The 17,373-nt window shown below is 38.1% G+C and overlaps 1 protein-coding gene across 4 annotated transcripts in view; it reads right to left on the reverse strand.

Annotated features, from left to right (window-relative positions):
- Nucleotides 1-16,764, reverse strand: part of tgfbr2b (transforming growth factor beta receptor 2b) — a 32,417-nt gene extending 15,653 nt beyond the window's left edge. The window contains exons 1-3 of one of the 4 annotated variants that reach the window (XM_048152269.1): nucleotides 16,744-16,764; nucleotides 5,867-6,023; nucleotides 5,027-5,217 (exon numbers count right to left, since the gene is read on the reverse strand). In XM_048152269.1, coding sequence (XP_048008226.1) covers nucleotides 5,027-5,217; nucleotides 5,867-6,018 — 343 coding nt within the window. In that variant the 5' untranslated portion in view covers nucleotides 6,019-6,023; nucleotides 16,744-16,764. The other 3 variants (XM_048152266.1, XM_048152267.1, XM_048152268.1) reach the window with 3 other exon arrangements.
- Between the last annotated feature and the right edge of the window lie 609 nt (nucleotides 16,765-17,373).

Here is a 17,373-nt window from a genome sequence, read left to right on the forward strand (position 1 = left end):
TTTGGATAAACCAATAAATCAGTCAATATTAATACATTTTGATAATCCGTTCGATTTTCCATCGCGACCAATATGGAGAACATTTACCGTGCGTTCACACCGCCGCCGGCGAGAGCGTCAACAGTCGCCTTGGCCGCCCTGCCAACAACGCTGTACTGTTCGTTCAAACCGCCGCCGACGGGAGGGTCAAAATAAATGACAAGTCGCGTCAACCAATCGGAAGCCTCTCAAGCGAGGACCTCTACATTCCAATTGGTTGCCGCCGAACCACGTCATAGCTCATTACCATAAAGTTAACCTGATTTCAACTCTCCTCGACACTCTCACCGTCCAAGACGCGCCGCGCCGCGAACACACAGTTATACAGCCTTACAAAGTAGATTTAGAGGGAGTTCTCTGAATAATTTCATGATTAAAGGTGCTAAAGAGGATCTTTTCGTCGACTGAGAAACCAAAGAGTGTTAGTGAGTTTTTGAAATGAACGCATGCCTAAGAACAACCCCCCTCCTTCACAGCTCATTTCAAGGGAACGCCTCCCAAAACTCGTGCACGAGTATTGGAACACGAGTGTTTACCACCGGCATTCGCTGTGTTGTGTTAGTGGATTCATTATGTCGGACTCACCGCAGGTAACTCATAATCTGCAGTTGTTACTCCTGTCTCCTGACAAAAACACTGCATGCGGCGCCTGTGGAGTGTGGAAAGTTACTGGAGAGCACAGCCGCGCTCGTCTCTCACAAGGAATGTCATGGCAGTGATTGACAAGCCAGAGGGCCAATCGTTTACGCGATGATCGCGTAAACGATTGGCTGATGTTTTTAAGGCCCTACCTCGTGCACAGATGATGTATATTGATATTATTCCTTTCAGTGCACCTAATAAATTGAAGAATGGATAAAGACAGATGCTTCAAAATGTCGCCAACTTGTTCATTCCATGCCTAGAAGACTTGGTGCTGTCATTAAAAATCATGGAGGCCATACAAAGTACTAGATGTAGTAGTTTTTGTTGTGGGGTGTATTCATTTTTGCATCACCCTAATTTGAGTAAAACTGAAAAATGTGTAATCTAAGTTACATTATTAACCTTACTTTCATGTTATAAGTTAAACAAATGTTACATAAAACATTTTGGAAATTGTTTTTGTGTTCATTGAGATATTGTTTAAAATGTTACTTATATAATATACACATATATATATATATATATATATATATATATATATATATATATAAATGTAAAATGTAAATGTAATGTTGTTTCCCAAGTACAGAAAAGGGATATTTGAGGCACCTTTAGTTTTCAGTGTACTTTCCACCTAAAAAGTCCACCTAGGCCAAAATTAGTGCAAGTGTGACTTTCTGTTTATTTGATTCAGCAAAAAATATGTATAAAATTGCTATACGACAGAGCCGTGCTGTGCAGGATATAATTATGAGCTGGTGTGTACACCCTGCAGCTGCCATAATAAAGTCGAAAGAAATGTCGGCGTCTCCAGTCGAATACAGAATGGGGAGCTTATCGCAGTAATGCTCAGGCTCTTAGCTCACAGTTAATGTCATAAAAATGTTATGGTCCAGGAAAACAATGCCAGGCATTTCTGGAGAAATATGCCATGGAACTGTTCCAATAAGTAAACATGGACTTCCTGCAATACTTCCCCACTCTGGCAGGGAATGAGGCCTCGTTCACCGGATGGAATTACAGCCTCCCTCAACTGCTCCTACCTACATAGTCAACACTACAGGCATCAAACACCTGCAAACAAAAGCCATATTTTGTAACTTATATCCACAATTTAACATCATATCATCTCTCTTCAATAGCTTACGATAGATGTGTTTACATACTGAAATAAAGGAAGCGCATTCACCTCAGGATACTCCGCACCTCAGAAATCCCCACGTACTGTTTTAGGTTTTACAAAAACACACAATGTGGATGTTCCTCGAATAAAAATTGAAATTGTGGCTTTTTAAAACGTATGAAACATGCTATAAACTTTCCAAATAGTGGTAAATAAGGTTATTTTAAAGCATGCCTAGTGCACACAGCTGTTTTGCCATGTGGTTGTGATGTCTCTGCTTCAAGTTACACAGACAGGAAACCACATGTCTGAGATCCTCAGCCGTCCACACAACCAGAGCCAATAGAATGTCTGCCTGAGACAGCACAGCCTGGCCAGCAACAATGCAGCTGCTTTAGAACGTTACGACAACCTGAGCTCACATACCAGAGCGCGCTACACGTTATGAGCCAGTGCTAAATAGTTAGCATTGTATGCTAATGCAGACTGTTTCAGCTTGTAGTTAAACATGTTCTGCAGGGGTTTGGGATTATATTCAGTTGAATGTTATTTATCTAGTGTGGTGAAGTGTAGCACTAGCAAAACTGAAACTAGCTGAAACACAATTCATTATTTATACAACGTTTCCAACTCTATGGAAATCCTCAGAGAGGTGTGATGTAGGCTACATCACATGAGACGGCTGAAAAGGTTGCAATGCTCTGGTTTTCGCTTATCAATTCACAGGCCCACACGGAATCTGCGACTCACTGCAGAACTCTGCAGATTTCCATAGAATTGGAACAACTGTCATTCGTAAAATTCCCGCCCTTTCCATCAGTGTTATTTTTGCATTATTTACATACTAATATGTATTATCATTTTGAAATACCTTAAACTTTTATATTTTCAGTATTCACTTTAGTTTATGTTTTAGTAATTTTGTCATTGTATTAGTTCATTTTTTTTCATTTAGCTATTTTATTTTAGTAATTTTATTATTACTTTAACTTACTTCAGTTAGTTGTCAAAGCAACATTTCTAATGAAGTGTTTTTCATCTAATATTTATATTACACTTTATTTCAGGTTTATTCCAATTAACAAAAACAATATATATATATGTATTTTTAATAGTTTTTGTTTTAATTAACAATAACACTGCTTGGCATCTAAATGGTAGCCTGATGTGGTCATACTCAATTCTAGTTCGAATATGAGTCTGATACTGCTCCATTGGGCTTTGATTATGGCGGCGTATTTCAACCGATCCAGGAAAGACCTCAATTGGATAGACCTACAACCAATCAGAGCTACAGAGTAAGTGGCGTATGTTGAGTGACGCATAGTTGTCAACAGAACTCTTCTTAGCGACCATCGGGGCCAGCTGATAAATCAAACTTTTGCCGAATCCCGTAGGAAGGACGGCAAAGACATCTTTCCCATCGACAAATGCCTTGATCGCGGTCCTCTGTTCCTTTTTTAAAATTAATGCGCTGTCGATATCTTCTATAACGGACGCGATGGCGGAATCTACACATCTCAGTTCTTCAACAGCCATCATTGTGGTAAACTAATTGACCTTTCGCAAAGACCCGCCCCCCTTAGTTACTGTTGCTTTGTCCGACAAACTGTGGCGCTGTCACGCCACACAGAGTGGAAAATACATCGCGGAGCAAAGAGGAAACTGGCAACACATCGACAGACGAGACAGAGCAGGTTACTTATGATATTAAACAAAATCCCAGCTTTCAAACTGTGTAGTTATTAAAAAAATTCAAACAATAAAAACCGTTTTGTGGCTCTTGTTACCATGACCGTGACAGATTGCTGTAGCGCCTCAGCTCAAGAGGCTCGTGAACCAATCATCTCTTCCTACTAGTCCATTTATAGCATCAAATAAACATGAATGAACATGAGAATGAATGTTGTTTCAAACGCGGAAAGACGTCAATATGCACAATTTTTCAAGTTTAACTCCACCGAGGTTAATCTTCTAACTCCTGACTGCTTTGTCGGACAAAATGGCGGATGCGGCGTTCTGATTAGTTAGATCGCTTGTCAATCAAACTCCCCAAGCACTCTTTGATGACGTGGCTGATTACGTTTCTGGTGATAATCTGTCAATCATCGCCTGACAATGTGATTGGTCCGAACAGTTTCTGTTCGGGCATAATTACTCCTCTACGGATCAGTCCAGACCGAACTCCCCGACCTCAAAATGTTGTGGGCGGGCCTAAGTTCGGCTGGCATCCAGGCTATCTAAATGGTGCCATTTCCGTAAATCTTTGTTTCCGCATCCTACTGTATTTCAGAATGAAACAGGATGTTCAACAAGAGAAAAAAATAACATGGGGGGCAGGGCTTAATTTGATCTGTAATTGATTGGATTTTTAAAAGTGGGTGTTACCAGAATGGAGCCAGGTGACTGGCGGGAAAGTTTTGTAATAATTAAAGGTGCTCTAAGTGATCCTGGGTGGAGTAACTTTCTGTTAACGTTCGAAGAGTTGTCAAACAAAACAGAGGCTAGCTAGACCCTCCCTCCTCCTCCCCCTCCCCTCCGTGCTTCCTGGAACAGTCATGAACGCGCATTTGAAATCATTCTTGTCGGCTATTGGCTGGAGCATGTTTATTATATTTTGAGGTCCAGGCTGGACCAGTTTGTTTTTATTGCCATTTTCGGAGCTTGTGGCGACTACAGAGACCGCGTTTTTTTACAGTGTGTTCAGGGGACAGGCAGCTAGCGGATAGTGAGGAGATGTTTGCTGTATGTGACAAAAAATGTTTTGGCCTAAAAACGCATGACATTACTTACAGCACCTTTAAAAGTCAAAAAAGGAAAGTCACTTCAGAGACAATGATGATTTTGATGAAAAATTATGACATCACATATTTTTTCTTTGGAATAAAACATTGAGACAAGGAACATGTATAAACATAGTAAATAGGGTCATGCTGACTTGAAATAATTTGATTATACTTTCATCTACAAATAAACATGTACTATTCAGCTCTGTTAAACAAATTACCATGTTTAAATCTATTCCTGCAGTTTTCCACATCTCTTCATTCAAAATCAGCACAGAAAACAATCCTGCAGATTCGGTCTGGGCCTGTCAAGCTGAAGTACCTTTCTCAAGGACACAATGGTCTGAAACTACAATTTTTAGTTATTATCCTAAACCACTTCTATCAATGACAAAAGGATAGACAAGAAGGAGGAATGAAGAGGGAAACTAACGGAGTGTGAATATCAGCTTGTCGTTGCACTCTTCGGCGTTGCAGGAGCAGATGTGGAAAGGGCCTCTGTTTGACATCCTCTTTCTCATTTCACACTTGGTGTTGTTGTAGTTCTCCACCATGATGCCGTAGAGGGGCTCAGAGGGTTTGTGGCACAATGTCTCAATCGTGGTGTTGTCATTAATTTTCCTCCTGATGTCATAAAGAGGACACAAATACAATTACACTGTGATTAAAGGGATTATGATATCAAATGACAGTCATTTTGTCAATTCAAAATACAATTTTGTTATTTTACTTTTTTAATTGACTTTGACAATAAAATATAAACTGCATATCCCTTTGTTGCTACACCAGTAAACATAATAAGCACTTAGATACAGCAATGACTTGTTGCTATTTTTAACTGCACTGTTTCCATAATTAAAGACAACATGAAATGGTATTCACAGCTCATTTAACTTCAATGTCACATATTTCAGAGTTAAACAAGATACTTGATATCATTTTTAGTACTGGATTATGAAGTATTAGACTTTTATTGGATAATATTATTTTCCCCCTAACCATTTGGCCTTGGTTATGTCAGTAGAAAAGAAGTTGTTTCAAAAGTGGCAAAACTCTGAATAAAAATTTCTTTCATTAGAACATATGAGACGAAAGGCATTTATTGAGGGTAATTTTGATTTCATGTTTTTTTAATGAGAATAATGTCTGTAAACAAGATGCAGTTGTGATTTTTGACTGTTGTGCAAAGCAGATGTTTCACACTTGCATACAGTACAACAGATGTTAAACACATGATAAAAAGTTAAAAAACAAGGCTTTGACAGTGACATACCAGATAGCTACACAGATCTCATCAGGCTGGGCACAGATGGACGTGATGCTGCAGTTGGTGTCACAGGTGCCGGTGCCGTTACAATTGGAGACCTCCAAGTCACAGAACTTACACAGTTGAGGAAGCCGAAACGGATGATGTAAAGGATGCATCCCATCTAGGATAAAACAGAAACAAGATCACCCATTAAATATTGACCTGTGATCAACAGAAGTACAAAATTACATTTTACGACTAGGCAAACCCTATATAATTAGGTCCGATTGGATGAGTTTTTCAGGGGGTGTTTAGATAATATGCAATCTTCCAGTCCCTCCAGAAAAACGCGATTATGCGATCGCCTGATTTCATGCATTATCAGCCAAAGTCCGCATATTTATGCAGGGGTCGCATTTTTTCAAATACGCCGCACTTTCGCCGCATAAATTGCCGATTTCAGCAAGCAAAATATATGCGGGGCTAGCATGATTTCATAATCCCTGCATTTTCGTTGCAAAAAAAGTCACATATATCTTAGCAGAAAGTTGAAAAATGTTGCGTTTACTTCACACTAGTAAAGCGCCATTATTTTCCCCCTATTGCCATGGGAACCTTGTGAAGTGACGTAATAGACCCTTTTCACAATGACGTCAGTTAACTTCCGCCTATCCGCAAAGCAGTGTATCAGTTGTTCCGTCTTACCTTCGCGCCGGCGACTTCTAGGGAAAATGCTTTAATAACTTCAATTGCGAACGGTTTATGTCAAGGATTTACACAGTCGGCTTCTTCTGGTAATGATATTTATTATTTCCTTTCTGTAACTGCCTTGGTTAGGGTTTCCACGAGCAGAAACTTTAGCAATGTTGTCATTGAATTGAGTTTTATCACAACGATTGTGACTAACAAATCTGTTAGCCTATTTGGAATAACAAGAATATTGTCTTTATCTTATCTTAAATCTTTATTTTTAGAAATTGGTAGGCTATATGATAATGGATATTGTTCTTGTGAGATTTATTTACAAATAATGGACATCTGGAAGTAACACGTCCACATATAATACTCCGAAGAATTAATAGTGTGAAGATTTTAGATCATTTTACATCATACCAGTTTAAACTGAACTGCTGCAATATATTAAGATTGTATAATTTGTAAGAAGTGTATTGAAAATACAAAACGGAAGTAGCCTATGTGTTCATTTAATGTTATTCCCTGGAGAAATAATTTGATTTTGTTCATTTGCTGCTATAACAATGAGTACTGTTGTAAATCCTCTGTATATTTTTGTATGCGACGGTCTTGTTCTGCAATAAAGAGACGAATGACAATGTTTTTTTTACTATGGTAAAAATGCCATGTACATGAGTCAGTTTTTACAACATTAACAGTCTTCATGTAGAAATAGTATTATATTAAACAATTTGTATTATTATGTATGCCATATTTATCGAAATAAAAGTATAAAAATAGACTTTGATATTTAAAAAGAATAAGCTTATGTTGATCTTCATTGTACATAGGCCTGTAGTAGGCACTGAAATAAGTAGTGCATTAAGGTTTGAATGAATAGTTTTTTACTGCACGTAAATGTTGGAAACATGCGTTTATTTCACAAATATAAACAGCTTCATCTGCAATAAAGACAGCAAAGTGCATGTATGGCTTCAGTACGTATTCAACTCCTCCGACTTTGAGCAGCAAATCGCACCGATCGGTAAGTTTGTTTGAGATCTGCGGCTGCCAAATACCTCACCTTGAATTTACATGAAATTGGGCGACTACAGTCATCCTTTAACCACATTTGTGGCATATGTACAAATATTGAGTGCACTTCATTCGAGTCGCGCTAGTATTCCACTATGCTGACGGAAGTGAGGATACACTGCTTCGAGTCCTAACGGAAGCTGTGTGACGTCATGTGAAAAGGGTCTATTACGCGACGTGAACACCATCTGCAATTACAGATAAATCCACTTTCAGTTTTCGCGTTCCCTAATAGTGTAGTGGTAGGATTTTCGTTAATACAGTCAGAGGTCCAGCTATTATTATCAGTGGTTCGAATCTGCCCTCAAATCGTTTTTTTCCTCAAAGTTCAAAGAAATTAATGTTTGTATATCAAGAGCAGGAAAATGTATGTGTGCATTTTGTTAGTGATTTCCCTAGAAAGAAGAGTCAAGCAATAGATTGACGTGTATACTTGCATGATTTCAAAAACAACACGTTTCAGCGCTAGTTCGCTTCTTATTTAACTCAAATCAACGTCAACTTGATGTTTTATTTGCATTATATCCGTGCAGCAATATGACAATTTCGACCCAAAAAGCACATTCTTTTCACGAGTGTTGTCGCGAGTCATGCTCTCGCTGATATCTCATGCAAGCAGAGTTTAAGCGCGCGCATGATCGAGAGCAGAGTCATTTGTGCTCGCGCGCATCACTTGGATGCGCTCTCGACGTTTGCCATTAAAATATTGCCATATAAACGGCCTTAAATAAACTATAAAAAAGGGTGAAGATAGTGTCTGAAAGCTCCAATTGATTTTCTATTGGTTAAAATCAATGGAGAATATCTCGTATTTTTCCGTGGGTGCTCGACCATTTCCGTGGGTGCTCCAGCCCCCGAGCACCCACGGGATCGGCGCCTATGCATGAAACCATGATGAAGCACACAAATCATTCTCATTTGCCAATAAAAATAAGCGCAAAAGACCGCGCGAAGCAGTTTCCCGGTGTGTTACATGACAGTGGTGGCAAAATATTTTTGCACTCCGTGCAACTGCGTGTTGACGCTGGAAAACCACTTTCACTTTGCCACCGCCAAGGACGGTTAAAGCAGCAGCGGAAGCAGGCAGGAAGAAGCACACATTTTTAAAAATATTTTATTTATTCATTTTTATAGAAGTTGTTGGATATTAATAATAATACGTTTATTTTATATAGCGCCTTTCTACAAACTCATATTCCTTTTGTAAAGCTACAGAACTTGTTTGACTCAATGTTTTGAAAGTTTGAGCCATGTGTTAATTAAGGTCTGAAATAAAACAGAATGAGAACTTAAATATTCTGTGATTTCGTATGCTTGCTTATCATAGGAAGTAATAGGAAATTACTCTTTACATTAAAGTAGTAGCCTAATGAGAACAAGGTGTTGGGGGAAAATCACCTTTTATTTTTTTCTGTTTTTCATCCAACCGCAGTTTTTGCAAGTTCCCGCAATTTCATCGCATTAAATTGCAAAAATATCCCGCATATTCCATCGCGGGATATTTTAACAAAACGTGCCGCATAATCAAGCATTTTAGCCCGCAACAATCACAAAAAAATTCCGCGTTTTTCTGGAGGGACTGATCTTCCCTTGCATTCAAAATTAAGAGTTCTCAGATGTGTTTGACAAAGTTTAACCTTTTAACAGCATCACAAAGCGACCCCTGGAGATCCACTTTGGATAGCGTGAGGGTTCGTTTCTCTTAAAATGCAATGCTTATGGGCATTACACCGCATCTACACTGGATGTGAACGGCGAATAGAACCGATTATAATCAGTGATGCTGTCTACAATGGATGCAGCACAGCGCAACAAATCTCCAACAGTAAACTGATGCCCCATTTGATTTCTGAAGTACCTTAAGGGCTCACGCTACTTCTGACACAAAGAACAAATGGATTTTTGCAACTGTTATGTCTAGTCAACAAAACCCGCTACTCAAAACTAGCCCAAAACCAGCCCAATCGCGTTTCAGGGAAGTCCCCCATAAAAATCGCGTTCCGGGGGTCAAAATCTATGTTTTTGGAGGGGTTCCTCTGGTAAAATTCGCATTCCAGGGGCAAAATATTATGTTATTTGGGGTCGCTTCAACTCACGGATATCAAAAATAGCCTGCGGCAACAGTGTTAAAGTATTCCAATTCCACGGGAAAATTGCAGACTCGGCAACACTGTGTTCAGTGTAGACAAGGTGTTACACTAAAATATCAAACCACAGTATCTGATCAAATCAAGAAGTCTAGAGATGTGCGAGATCTATATAAAGTCCAATATACTGCATCTACCGCCCTGGAATAGTGTCCTAAGGGACTACAAAAGAGTGCAAGATGAAATGCTGGATGCTTGTGTTATCAGATATACATGCTGCTCTCTTTTATCTGCTTTTCAATGCCCTGTTTGGACCTGCTTTCATCTCCAGCACTCTTGTCAGGTTCCTGAGACTCTGACCTAAATGCACTGAAGCGATCAAGCAAACACTAGCACAGAGAGACTAAATGGCGTCAAACTCTTGTCTCTGCAAAATAAAGACTGACATCAAGACCTCAGATCAGTGGAAAAGTTATGCTTCTGCCACTGGTTTAGTCTGTAAATCTTAGAAACCCAAAAGGTGAATTCAAGAACACGTAAGGGGTTACTGGTCTTGTATGAGTCATTTCTAAGTGTGTATGGTTTCTCAATTGCAGCGTGTCTGTATTTGGCCAATCCATAAGAAGTCGTTAAACTGTATTACGTAATCCGTTAGTTTAGCTGCTCTTTGGAGTACCACACACCTCCAAGACTTTCCTGTGATAAAAGGCCACCTTGGCTCTCGGGGACTGAAAGGGGCACCGGTCATTCAAACACACTGAAAGACATAGAAGCCAACCCATACTGCAAAGCCCAACTGATATTTAAACACATTAATCATACAGAAAACTAATTAAAACAGCACAGTACTGTTCTAATGTTATAATGGAAAGATTAATGGGGGTTAATTGGGGGAAAATTAGGAAATACATAAACGTGCATTCACAGCAGTGTTGTTATTATGAACTAAAACTAAAAAAAAATAAATGTTTTTGTTAATTGAAATATAGTTGAAATAAAATTAAATATAAAAAGTACAAAGAAAAAATACATTTAAATGAAAATATAAAATTTTGCCTTTGTAACTAACTAAAATAAAATAAGTTGAATTACTAAAATGAATAGAACAAAATTGATATAAAAATTAGATCCTTGATCCCTAATTAGAGCCTTTAAAACTTAATTAAACTTAAAACTGCAAATATAAAATTAAAGCCAATTTAAAATATTAATAAATATTATAACAATATATAAATAATACTAAAATAACACTGATTTACACAGCATTTAAATTAGGTGTGGACAATATATTGATACAGTATCAGTTATCAGCAGATAATAGTTTTTTGTATCATATTGGCTTGCATGTTGGCTGTTTATTAGTACTTATAAAGCACATATTAATGCCTTATTCTGCATGACCTTATTCTACTACATCCCTAAATCCTACCTCATACCTGAACTTAAACACTAACAACTACCTTACTAACTATGAATAAGCAGTAAATTAAGAGTTAAAGTCGTAGTAATAGTGAATGTGTGTTCCCAATACCAAAGCCTTTATAACATGAAATATAACATGAAAATAATTATCGGCTTATCACTAAATTGCTAGAAAGCATCCGACTGTATCAGGCAGCAGATCATGAGACCTCCACTGTCTTCTCTCCCATTGGCTGTTAGCGCATTCACATTTGAATAAAGTTTGATCATCAGTGGTCTGCAGTCTCTAATGTCACCTCAAATCACCAAATTTCACTGAAAATGAATGACAGTCACTCACAAATTGCAGTTTCATTCAGTATGACAACAATGTAGAGCGACAATCGCAAAACCCTTATTTTCCTTTAACTCAGCTCTCGCTCCTCAATCTATCTCCACTGCTCTTCTGGAAAGGACAGAACAGGTCCTGATCGAGGAAGGAAGCACAGATAGAACGGATGTGTGGTTTTCCTTCCACAGTTAGAATAACAACCAAGACTCTTCTACTGAAGAAACAACCTACCAACCACTACACAAACTCACCTTGGACACTACATAAGCAACACTAATAAGCTCATATTATTATGCATGTTCAAATTATGGCTGAAAATAGATTGCAAAATATTTCTATCATATTAAGTGTTGGTTAAAGGTCATCACTGTTTTGTGGAATAATAGGTTTGTTTGACTGTAAATTAAAACTACATATATAATACCATCTGTCTTATGATCCATCCACTGTCATTTTTGGCTGCTTTAGCTCGGTCTTTGGAGCTGGGCAGATAAGCAGGACTATGTGCCCTTTTAGTCTCTAGTTCATTGGAGCGAGCCAAGAGGGGATTGTGTCGGCCACGAGGATACGAAGACAAATATGGTCAAATCAGATGCAGCCATTTTGAGGTTATGTGACTCCTCTTCTCATCCCGAGATAGCTATTTTTGAGTTCTCTGCGCAGAGGCCCGGAGAGACTTTGGTAAACATAAGCTTGGACTCACAACCTTCATCCACTAGCCCGAGTCTCACATGGCTTCAAGGGCCTACAAAGGAGCTTTTTTACTCTGTAAGCGCTGCTCACTGACTCTTTATCTACTGCTTGGCCTGACTGGATAACACTGCAGAGCCATTACCTCACACTATTTCCTTTGGACAGTATTCATAACATAGCCGAAATTATGAAATTTGATTCTTTAACTTTAAATATGTGATTCTTGTCCAGAAGGCCAAAGGGAAATTACTTGCACTAGTTTGGCACTTTAAACGGTTCTCTATCAGGTCTTTTTTCAAATGTCATTTAAGGACTGAACATTACGATAAGCAGTGCACAGATCTAGATAAGCAGAACAGGCTCTTGCAGTCCGTTTGGGCCACTAAATTGGTGCCTAGAGAGAGATAGTAGTCAACTTCATTTTAAAGATTTGTCTGTTTTTTTTATTTGTCGGTATTTCAAACAAACAAAAAAAAAAACAATTGACAATCTTGAGAACCGTTAATTGCACTTTAAAACTTTCAGTTTAAACTTAAGGATAACAACGGAAAGTGCATGAGTTTATGACGTTTTTGTGCATGATGCAAGACAGGATGAGCTCAAAAACAAACATTCCGTGTAAAGATACCTACAGGAAGGCAAGTTTCATACCTGCATATGTGGGCATCTTAGGATATTTGTAATGCCTAAAACAAGCAGGGCAAAACTCTTGCACATGACTCAAAAGAACTACCGCTATACTAGCACTAGTTTTATTTCAAAATAATACAATGTTTAAGGACATATACTGTGGGTTTTTTGAACATTCATTATGTTTTTATGTATTTCTTTCCATTACTATAAATTATCATTAAGGTCATCTTAAACTAGTTTGGGATGACAAAAGAAACAGTTCTGATATCATGTCATATTTTAAAGCAATGCCAATATCCTGCCAATATCCTTTGGGCAGAGGTGTCATTGACAATCATACAGCATCATGGTTGTACCAGCACCATAGTAATACCATCTGATATTATCTTCAGCCACTTCATAAGGTATAACTTAAACATTACACACACATAGGCCTACATACTGTAACATACATAAATATGTACGTATGTATGCATCTATCTATCTGTGTTGTCAACTTCACTATAGATAATAAAACATGCACAAATATAATGGTTTTACAAACACAATGACACCTCTGCCCAAGTCATATCAAGACCAGACGTGCAAAGTTTAGTCAGCACAAGACAATAAAACAGCATTTTCTGGGACTGGCGTCATCTCAAAACACCTGAACAATATGCTGCTTCTTACGTAACTCCTGAAAACTGCACAGAAATAAACAACAAGGCTGAAGTTGGCGTTCACTGAATACGATCACCTGTTGCACGCTTTTAAAAGTAAGCGGTCAAGAAACAAACGCTGCTCTATGAGCTCACGAGCCACAGTGGATCATAAAAACACGGTCTTCTGCGCAAAAACACATTTAAACACTGTACCTGGCAAGCATGTGAGAAGTGTCAAGACAGTCACTCACCAACTATGTTCAGATCCATGACAACTATAGAAATAAAAAAAGTCAGAGCAACAGAGCAGAGAAATCCAATATAAACGCAATCCTGTCCGTAGCCCTCACATTAATATGAACGTGATCAAGCTGGTGCTGTTTAGAAAGCATAGTGATTTTAGCGTGCGATCTGGAGTGAAGGAGAGGTTCTATAACAGATTTGAACAGGTCTTTTTTCTAACATCATTTAAAGGATTAGTTCACTTTAAAATGAAAATTACCCCATGATTTACTCATCCTCAAGGCATCATAGGTGTATATGACTTTCTTCTTTCTGACGAACACAATCTTAGTTATATTAATAAATATCCTGACACGTCCAAGCTTTATAATGGCAGTGAACAGGACCAATGAGTATGAAGCTCAAGAAAGTGCATCCATCCATCATAAACATACTCCACATGGCTCTGGGGGGTTAATAAATGCCTTCTGAAGCAAAGTGATGCATTTGTGTAAGAAAAATGTCCATATTTAACAAGTTATAAAGTAAAATATCTTGCTTCCGCCAGACCGCCTTCCGTATTCAACTTATGAAGAAAGTGTAAAGCCTCTCGCAGTTCAAAACACTTACACTACATCCTACACCTTCCGAAAAAAAAAAAAAAACCTAACTGACGTCACGTCAGTTGCTTCGTAAGTTGAATATGGAAAGTGGTCTGAGGAAGCTAGATATTTTACTTTATAACTTGTTAAATATGGATATTTTTCTTACACAAACGCATCACTTCACTTCAGAAAGCCTTTATTAACCCCCCCAGAACTGTGTGGAGTACGTTTATGATGGATGGATGCACTTTCTTGAGCTTCATACTCATCAGCTTGGATGCATCAGGATATTTATAAATATAACTCAGATTGTGTTCAACAGAAAGAAGAAAGTCATATACACCTATGATGGCTTGAGGATGAGTAAATCTTGGGGTAATTTTCATTTTAAAGTGAAGTAATCCTTTAAGGACTGTGCATTATTATTAAATCTAAGCACAATTATTTGCACTTTAAAACGTTCACTTTTAAACTTGAGGGTAGAGTGACTCCAATAACAAAAATGCATGAGTTTATGAGCATGATGCAAGACAGGATGAGCTCAAAATGACCTATGTGGTCATCTATGTGGGGAGGTGAAAAATAACCAACACCAACAAAAAGGTGCCATACCTACATATGGGGGTGTCTGATGCTATTTGTAACACCTAAAACAAGCAGAGCAAAACTCCTGCATGTGAAATGCAGCACACACAGTGCTAGTGTGTTTCAGCAGCGAAGTGTGCAGAACTAAGCAAGCCAAGCAAGACTGGAAACAGGAAGTGGCAAAGATGTAACTGGACATCTGGAAAATATGATTTCTGTAAGAAATATCTCAGCATATGCCAGTGCTGTGTGACAAACATATCCTGCTGTATAATCACAGGCGTGAGGTGGGGAGGAGTTCAGTGAGTGTAATTAGTGTCTAAAGTAACCTGTAATCACAGAGGCTGAAATTAATGACAGGACAGAAAGAGATAAACAATTTATACCAGTGGGAGGAAGGATACAGGGCTGGTTGAAATGGAAAAAAGTCTTGAGTGCACTGTCCAACACTTCCACTACAACTGAAAACACAAACTCGTAATGTTTTTCAGCTGTCAGCTCATAAGGGCGTTCCCTTGTGCGCACACACAAACAGGTCTGATGTATTAACATGTCATGAACTACATTTCAAAGCTACAGGAGACAGAACGTATCTTCATAAACAAAAGTGCCAAAAAAGTACAACTGTACTAGCATTAGTTAATAACACTACAATGTTTCATGTACTTCTATGGGTTTTTTGAATATTTATTATGTCATTTTGTGTGTTTCCTTCCATATAAATTAGCATTAAGGTCATCTTAAACTAGTTTGGGATGACATAATGGACATAGTTCTGATATCATGTCATATTTTAAGGCAATGTCAATATCAATATCCTATACTTTATCTGTAGGCTATTCGCTGTACACAAATATGTCGGTAACACTTTACAATAAGCTTAATTTGTTAACATTAGTTAATGTATTAACTAACATGAACTAACCATGAGCAATACATTTGTTAAGGTTTGTTAATAAAAATACATGCACTGTTCGTGTTAGTTCACAGTGCATTAACTAATGTATTAGTAAATGTTGAAATGAACATTAACAAAGATTAATAAATGCTGTAGAAGTGCAGTTCATTATTAGTTCATGTTAACTAGTTAACTAATGAATCCTTATTGTAAAGTGTTGCCAATATGTCAATCATTCAGCATCATGGTTTATATCAAAGCACCATACTGATATCGTCTTGAGCCACTTCATAAGAGGTATAGTATAGCTTACACATTGCATACACACAAAGGCCTACGTACATAACATATCTATCCATCTATGAAACACGCACAAAGATAACGGTTTTACAAACACAATGACACCTCTGCCAACTCACTCATATCAATAACAGACGTGCAAAGTTTAGTCGGCACAAGACAATAAAACTGCATTTTGGGACTGATGTCATCTTGAAACACCTGAGCAATATGCTGCTTCTTACGTAACTCCTGAAAACTGGACAGGAAAAAAACAACGTTGAAGTTGGCATTCACTGAATACGTTCACCTGTTGCACGCTTTAAAAAGTAAGCAGTCAAGAAACAAACGCTGCTCTATGAGCTCACGAGCCACAGTGGAACATAAAAACACAGGACTCCTCCTGCATAAAAACACATTTACACGCGTAAATACCTGCCAAGTTGAGGAGCGCGCGAGAAGTGTCAAGACATTCACTCACCGACTGCGTTCCCATCCAGGACAACTGTAGAAATCAAAAAAGTCCCCCAACATAGCAGAGAAAGCCGATATTGCTCCATTAGAAACGCAATCCTGCCCGTAGCCCTCGCATTAATGTAAACGTGATCAAGCTGGCGTTGTTTGACCAGAAAGCGTAGTAATTTTAGCGTCTGATCCAGAGTGAAGGAGAGCGTCTCATGCTGCTGAAGTGAACAGTCACAGTGAGGGAATCTGTGGGCTTTAGTCACTTACTTCTGCAAGTCAAACAGGAAATCTTTCAGAAAGGGCAGGACTTTCCTCCGTCTCCCTCCCTCTCGACACAGTCTTTACTCTAGCCCTGTAATTATACATATGCCTTCACTTCTAATTTTATTGTGTCGAACTTTAAATAATACGTTGACGGCATTATCGTGGGATTCGTGTCGTTTAAAGACGACGGATGCCTTCATCGCGACGCTCTCACTTGATGCGGCTCCTTTATGGCATTTTTGGGGTGGAAATATCTGTCTGCAGTGCTCACGAGTATTTGTATACTTGTTTCATGTGCTCTTGTTATGCTACTTATTCAATAGTGAAATAAATGTAAATGAAATAAACAGTCCTAAACGACAATCCTCGCTAGTAATGAACTTTAAAAAAGGTAAAAATGTCTTATCTATCTATCTATCTATCTATCTATCTATCTATCTATCTATCTATCTATCTACAATAATGCTCCATTTAGACAGCTATATTTGTATACTTGTCTAATGTGTATATTTGTCTCATTTCATTTATAAGTGGCTAAAATGCATTCACAAATATATTAAGACATCTTCAAATAGTCAAGTTTAGGGTAGCAATCATAATTGACAATTTAAGTACAACAGAAGTCAATGACAA

Source organism: Megalobrama amblycephala, linkage group LG13 (genome assembly GCF_018812025.1).
Source record: "Megalobrama amblycephala isolate DHTTF-2021 linkage group LG13, ASM1881202v1, whole genome shotgun sequence".
Lineage (NCBI taxonomy): Eukaryota > Metazoa > Chordata > Actinopteri > Cypriniformes > Xenocyprididae > Megalobrama > Megalobrama amblycephala.